The 7,969-nt window shown below is 36.7% G+C and overlaps 1 protein-coding gene across 1 annotated transcript; it reads right to left on the bottom strand.

The window, feature by feature from the left end:
- Window positions 1-409: 409 nt before the first annotated feature.
- LOC104239456 (uncharacterized) lies at window positions 410-6,212 on the bottom strand. Its single transcript, XM_009794088.2, has 6 exons — window positions 5,753-6,212; window positions 4,538-4,749; window positions 2,674-2,991; window positions 2,509-2,583; window positions 2,287-2,361; window positions 410-1,339 (listed from the first exon to the last, which is right to left on the bottom strand). Exons 1-6 carry the CDS (start codon window positions 5,988-5,990, stop codon window positions 785-787), a joined length of 1,473 nt encoding a protein of 490 aa, XP_009792390.1. The 5' UTR covers window positions 5,991-6,212; the 3' UTR covers window positions 410-784.
- Between the last annotated feature and the right edge of the window lie 1,757 nt (window positions 6,213-7,969).

The raw sequence follows: 7,969 nt of genomic DNA on the forward strand, positions 1-7,969 counted from the left end.
TATCCTAAATTAAATAGATGTCTACTTCTTATTATAATAATTAAACGGTATCGATCTATTGCACGTATACATGTTTCTTTTGAAAAAAAGGTACAGTGATCAGAGTATCTATTGTAACATATTTGTTAAGCATTAGAAGTGGAGACCTTACGATGTCCATTGATATTCAAAATCTTCAAGAAAAGAAAGGAAAATGAGGTTGAATTGTTAGAAGAATGGCCCTCGACATGTCTGGGGTCACCAAGGAGAGAACAAACACAATGATGCCAAAGGAAAATGAGTTGCTGCTGCTTCTGAAATTTCAAGAAGGTCTACTCTGTCCACCGTTCTTTTAGGCATCCAATACTCCGGAATTCACTAGCCGACTAATCAAAATTTGCACCAGATACACCTACTAAGCGGATAAATGAGATAACTTTTGGAAAGAAAAAATATATGCTAACTGATCAAGAGTCAACAAGTCCAGATGTCACATGTTTCTAAGCTAGATAAAGTTGTCCAAAGTTTTTGCTCAATACACCTCTTGGACAGGCAGTAAGATGCACCAAGGAAACAGTCAAGTACATCTGATGTGTATCGAGAACTGATAATCAGTTCCAACTGTAATACAATCTCCTAGTAGACTAAATAGTAGAACGAGTATTTCCAAGAAGGATTAATGAACTTCCCTACTATCTTGGGGTTGTTGACTTCTCATCACCATCACTTAGATAAATAATGCTAACGGTCTGAGAAAATTAGTATTGATTGACTGCCCCATGAAAATCTGGATGTCAGCTTTGGTCTAGACATATTTGCCTCTATACTTTCCCTTTGATTCTTTACCAATCTTTGTATCACCTGACACTTTAAGGTGAATGTCGGCAGGACTAAAAACTGCTGAATGAAGATTACCTTCTTCTAACCACTTCAGATGGTTTTCCTTGAACTCCAAATGTTTGATCCTTGCTGCTAATTCAATTTCTTCAGTATATGGTTCAATTTTGACCATGGTTAGTAGTACCCTGCTGTACCTATAGCTCAGCATCTGCTCTGAGGTAGCAACCAATTTGAAACAGGGGTGCTCTGGAAAAGTAGTATCAGCTGACTCGTTGTCTCTTAATACTGGATAAAAGTACACAAGCCGGCCACCCATCACGAGCATCTTAGCAGCAAGGTCAAGCAAATCATGCACACATTCCACTAAGCTGTAAGGAGCAGTTGATGGTATGTGGCCTGTTCTTTTGTCATCAGGAACGGTATATGGATCAATTACTCCTTTCAAAAGCTTCCTGCCACCAGATTTACGTCCTCCAGCACGGACTCCATAGGGAGGATCACATATTATGGCATCGAAAACCTAGAAAATGAAATATAACAGTCAACAAAAACAAAATAAAGGGATGAGACCCCAAAAAAACTACTGAACATGACTATAAACTGTAAAATTCAAACTACTTTTGGAACTCTCAGAAAATTACTAAACCTCGACTTATTAAAGCTAAGACAAGAATAGACTGCACAGCTAAAGTGAATCAAACACTTTCTTCGACTAAAATATACCGATACAGCAACAATAACAACAGCAATAACTACACCTTAGTCTCTGATTTTTAGTAAGACCTTATATTAATTTATTTTCCTATTGTCAGAAGATCCATGGCAGGCCACAGGTAATCCAATCCTTGTCGAGATTCATTATGGTTTTTTCATCTATACATGAAGAAAATAACTTCTCCACTATCAGGTTCTTGTTGCATGAGGAAGAGCATCAACATAAATCATCTGATATGATTCATTAAACTTTGTGAACTTCTGATTTCCTGGCTCAAAAAAAGTTAACTCTGGTCAAGTCAATTGTGGCTGGATCTGGGATATGACTTCTTGCAAAGGCAATGGAATGACAGTTATATCTTTTATGTTGTTAGCTATAGAGTTGGGTCCTCTTTGATCATTCCCCATCTATTGACTACGACTTTGCATTTTGACCAATGCTCAAAAAAGTCATATGGTACTCTTGAGGTGTATAATTTCTAGGTGCTAATTTACTTTGAGAAAGCATATACGCATATATCAAGTCAATTTGCAAAACAAATTTGTGGCCTTTCCTCTTGCACTTAACAGCCTTAGCCACTGGAGCCCTTTGCCCATCCTTAAAAATTAAGAAAGGGACAAACCAAAACTCAGTGGTCAATGCTGGACTAAAATGAAAACAGAATCTAATTTACAGCAGGAAGAAACAGAAGTTGCAAGAAAGAAAACAAGCAGGCCAGACACCAAAAACCATATAAGTTCAAAGAAGGCTACCTCTTTCAATCCTGAACGCCAAGGAGGAAGATTGTTGTCTGCCCTTAATAAAGCAACAGGCGTTGGCAATCCATACTACAATAAAGATATAAGTTTAGCATAGAAGGATACCAAATCAAATTATAACTCCAAAACACTAGATGATAAGATCAAATGTAGCAATTATTATATAAGAAAAAAACTGGCATCTCATATAAATTAAAAGCACCACTCCACACAGACCTGCTTGAAGTTGCTCCAGACATTACAATCTGGACCACGCCCATCACGCACTACCCGAATGTCAATATCTGCACCCTGAAAAGCCAATTAGTGATAGTAAAATAACTGGAGAAAAACAATGTACGCTCAAAGTTCCTGCAAAAATAGAAACACTAAGTCACTAACCATTGTCATTGCCCCATAATGGGCTGCTGCAACTAGAATGCTTCCTGTGCCCACAAAAGGGTCATAGACAAGCCTCCCAGGTTTGGCCTGTGCTTGGTTCGCCATCAGGAATGCCATCTCGGCATCCATGGCAGTCGGACCAAGATAAGTACGACTTTTTAACTGATAAGTCGGCAAAAGCTTCCTATCAGCAGCACCAATCTCTCGACCAAAAAAGACTTTCCTTCCCACGATGGGTGGCAGTCCATTACTAGAACCATAATTGTCCGTTTCTATGAGCCAGAATGTATGATCAGGATTTTTTAAGTTCACCCGGCCCTGAAACCAAACAAACAGAAACAAGTAAATCCACATGCCATATCTTCTAAGCCTGAGCTATTCCATGAATTTTGTGTAATATATCTAAGAGCAAACTACATTTTAGTTCCTCATTTACATGCTATCTCCACCTTAATTCTCTCTATTGTTCAACTTAAGCATTAAACCTTCAATTGTTTGTCTTAAGATTCTTTTCTCTAATCTTAATAAGTCCATTAGTTTCTGACTTGTCATTTTCCTTTTTCCTTTTAAATTTGAGAATTCTTTTCCCTTTTGAATGCCTTATTTAGTAAAAGACCAAAGAAAAGAAAACATAAAAAGATAACAAATCCTATTCTCACCCTCATCCATTAACCAACCAGTACGCATTATCCCTCTCTCTGCTCTGCCCCTACCAACAACCATCCTTCTCCTTGTGTCGTTTGTCTCCCTACCACCCCTTCTCTCTCTCCCTCCACGCTCTCTTTCCCTATACCCGCCCCTCCATCAACCCCCATTTCCCTGTTCTTTGTCTCACCACTGGCAAAAACCCAATCCGCAGTCTCTCTCCATCCCTTTCCCCCAATCTGAATGACCACCATCCTTCACTCCTTGTCCCCCCCACCCCCACCCCACCCCAAACCAAACCAACTCTTCTTCTTTAGTCCAATCAATTGCCCCCACCCCTCCGTTTCAGGATTGTTTCCCTTTTTTGTCTTCTTTGTAATTTGGGATTTGGCTTCAATAAATAAGCAATACAATGATAATAAGAAAAAAAAAAAAAAAGGAAATGCTAACAAAATGTTGAAGCTTTAATGTGCAAGGTGGAAATGATAGGGACCAAGAGCACAAAAGGCATATACGAGGGACAAAATTCTTTTCTATACCAAACAGGAATTTTTTTTAATAACCAAAGAATAGCCGAGGGCCAGTGGTGCACGGTTCGTGTATAATGGGCCCACCCCTCCACCATTCTCCATTTAAATACCAGGCTTTATTTGTTGTAGGGTTAGAACCAGTGATGTGTGCCTAGCCCACACATCATTTGTTGCGCTCTTACCACCATATCAAAGCCCTGGGAGCACCAAACAGGGATAATCAAGTTCAGACTATGTCCTCATAATTGAAAGGACAAACAACAACATCAAATCATACCACCACATTTAGAAGCAACAATCATATCCCGCACAATATAATTTTATGAAATGGTGAACAAAAGGAAGGTAATGTAGATGATGGTAAGTGCAGCAAATAATAGGATCAAATCTAAATAAAGTTTCACTTGGTGGAACAAAATAGAAGGGGATAATCTTGATGAAGGGGCAAAATTTGAAAATTTTACCCAGCACTGATACTGTAGATATAAGGAAACAAGAAGAAAAGCATAAATGCTCTGCCTATGAAAAGAAAGGAGGAGAAAGTGCTAATATCAGTTTTTTAATGCTCCTTTACTTTCTAGTTTCTACTGTTGGAGCAACCAAATTTTCCAGATTGAGTCGTGAAATGTACTCCAGAATAATAAGTATATACCTTCTTTATCCAAAAAAAAAAAAAATAAAGGATGCACCTTGAAAGGGATGTAGGAGAATGATCGAATACGCTCATTTTGCTCCTCAAAGCTGATAGCCTTCCCAAAGGTGTCAACAGCAATCTTGAATGTGCTATCAGATGTCAGGTATGGCTGCTTCCGCTCATCAGGATACTTTATAATAGACTCTTCTAGTTCTTCAAGGCTACTTCCTTCTCCCCAGAGTTCAAAGATTCCTTTTACAAGAATACCTGCATGACAGACTCATCAATATGTTGTTAACCTAAGCTACTTCTCCAACCGTTGCACATAGATAAACGCCAAGCGTTTCATAAGGCAAAGCCTCCTACATCACATAGTCAATTCCTTTTTACTTGGAAAATGTCTAATACTCTTCCTACCTTTGTAAAGATAAATAGATGCCAAGAGTTTCTAAATCTCCATGCTTCAAATGCCATATTGTAAGCCCCTAATAAGCTTTAACTAAGAAACTATGCCCCATACGAACAACTAAGCTTTAATCCTAATGAGTTGGTATCAATTATATGGATCCCTTGTGTCTATGGTGTTCTGCTCTTAACTAAGTCCGTATCAACTCTAAGTGGAGAATCCATCCTCAAAATTAAGAGGCATTCATTTAACAGATACCTCTTTTAAACCTAAACTTAGAGAGAAGTTCAGAACAATAAATTTAATAAAATGGAAGAGAGCAATTAACCCAAAAAATTCAATCCCGGAAGGGTACCAAGAAGTAATTCACGAATGATTCGCCTATTTTCTAATGAGTAGCTGCTTATTCGTATTGATAATTAACTTAGGCGGATTATACGCCAATGTGAAAAGGAAAATGACAACAATAACCGGGTTTCGTTAGATGTGATAAAGTACGATGTGTAGATGCCAACCATTACGCAGCAAATGATAGGTATGAAATGAAAAGGCAAACCCGAAATCTTTTTAAGTAGGCTCTATAGTCTAGTCCTTGTCCCTGGTAAACCAGGGTGCACAATCCAATCCAATAAAAAGACTGAAGTCAGGAATGTGACTACCAAAGGAATAACTATTATTCTAAATACAGTAAGGCGGAGAATTAATGTTGTTAGTTTTAGTAATGAACAACACAAATAGGATTGATTGTGCATCGCAATTTCATCTTTTTTTAGCATGAAACGTCATTGCCTCCCATCTCGAACTACATATACAGAGTTCAACAAAAAATTAAAATAAATAGTTGTGCGTAATCCTCGGGCTTACTTCGATTTGCAACATTACGGGCGATTTCTTCAGAAGGAAGACTAACTAAGTGAAAAGGCGAGTCAGGGTGGTGATGTTCTGGAAGCTTCCATTCAAGTGAATTACTGCAATTGCTTTTTAAGTCACCATTGTTTGTTGGCTCTCCTTTGCTGAAAGCACCAAAAAGCTCAGCCAAAGACTCAACTTCAGGTTTCCTGTAGTCAAGTAATCTATGATAGAAGACGCATAGGTACCACATGTTCTGCAATATTTCAGTTTGAGCTTCAAAACTAAATAAATGAGTTATGTGGGTGTAGAATCGGAAAATATGAACGATGTTTAGGGGTTTTCTATTAGAGTTGGGTCGGAGAGATCAGTAGCGGCGGCGAGCCCGGTGGCTGGCGGTGACGCACTGGTGGCGGAATGACTAAACTTGGGTAAACGGTAGTCTCCTAAACCCAAAGTGCAAAACCCTGGACTCAAAACCCAAAAATGTAATAACTCTCTTTTTTATTAAAGAAATATGTACTTAATTAAGGTTATATCAAATCAAGCAATTTAATCGTATAACTTTTGAAAGACACTTGTTTTTTATTCACTATGATATAAACATCAAATACATGTCAATTTTTATTTTTATAAGATTATTTACATATTCAAAAAAAGTAAGTAAATTCACATTAGTTTTAGATTTGACTTAGATATACCACATTTTAACCTTTTTGGTTAACTAAATAAGTAATTAATAGCATATATATATATATATGCAAAATTACGAATTAGAGGGAGCATTGCTTGCCCATATCTTCAAACTTGATACATGACTAAGAAGTTAAAATCAAAAATACTGTGAATGGATGAAGTTGACTCATTTTGTAAAGAGACTTTTCCCAATAGATTAAAAAAAAAGGTAGTTATCACCCTGTTTAAATTGAGTTTTGAGTTTTTTGGAGATAGTTTTTTTTTTACAAAACATATACAATAACGTTTAAATAGGATTCTAGCGTATACATTAAATATCATAAATACTACCACAAATCACGCACATAAATGAGAGATTTTAGGTTGATGAGCGCAAAAAACAATACAAAAATTAATGTTCGCTAGCCAAAAATAGTATAGTAGAATATTGTCTCCGCGGGAATTGAATTTAAACAATGTTCAAGTAATTTATGGGTTAAATGATATTCAAGATATTTAAAACTTTGATTTGGGATAATTACTACTACAACTAACAAACTAAAACTAAAGCAAGTAAAAATTAATCAAAGAGAACTAGAGAGCATAACAATTGATTATTATTATTAATACGAAGAATAAGGGCTTTGGCATGATAGGTGCAAGACTACTATCCTAAATTTGACATTGTGATATGTTACTCTTAAAGTTCAATCGATTCTCACGAATTCTACAGGTGATTAGCTTATACTTCCAATTCAGATTTCTCTCTCGATTAAATCTAAATCTTTCAAATAAACTAATGTGAAGCACGGCAAAACTTGCAAGAACTATTGGTAGCAATGAACTAAGAGAAACTTCTCGCGAACATTTCTCAATCTTAATTTAAACGGTAACTCAAAAATCTCTCTCGATTACTTCAAAAAATCACCAAAATAAACTAAGGCATACGCTCCAATAATATTCAACAAGATGTTGTTCTTTCGATTAAACACTATAAAGAATAAAATCACAATTAATATTAAAGCTCCTCCAATGAATTCAAGCAATTGAAAGTAGTCAAATCCATAAACAACAACCAAGTCACCAAATCATGTCAAACCCTAAGGTAAACAACTCTATAGATGTGGAAAGTCATTACAAATATAGTTAAAGAATAAGAAAATATTAATCCAATTTTACAATCCAAACTCGCGTATTGAATTGGCAGAAGGAAGATGAAATCTTGTGTCTTGAAGCCTCCATGCTCTCCAAAAGCTCCCAAGGTCAAAAGTGCTCTCAAAAACTTGTTTCTAATGTATTTATACCAAGTCGTAATGTGCCTGAACCAAACTACCCTCTTTGAGCCGAAGTGGGGAAACTTGGAAAACTTTTTACACTTCATGCGTCACACAGTGCTACGTCCCCTGCATTGCATTAGTATAGTGTGCTCGGTTGTAAACTATCTGAAATTAACTTGTTTGACAAACTTTTGTACTAATGTGCCGCACCCTGCGTCACATTAGTGTATTTTCTTGTCAGATCCAAAAACTCAAAGTCTATGAATTTCTCAAACTTCTG

Source organism: Nicotiana sylvestris, chromosome 7 (assembly GCF_000393655.2).
Source record: "Nicotiana sylvestris chromosome 7, ASM39365v2, whole genome shotgun sequence".
In the NCBI taxonomy this organism is placed as follows: Eukaryota; Viridiplantae; Streptophyta; class Magnoliopsida; order Solanales; family Solanaceae; genus Nicotiana; species Nicotiana sylvestris.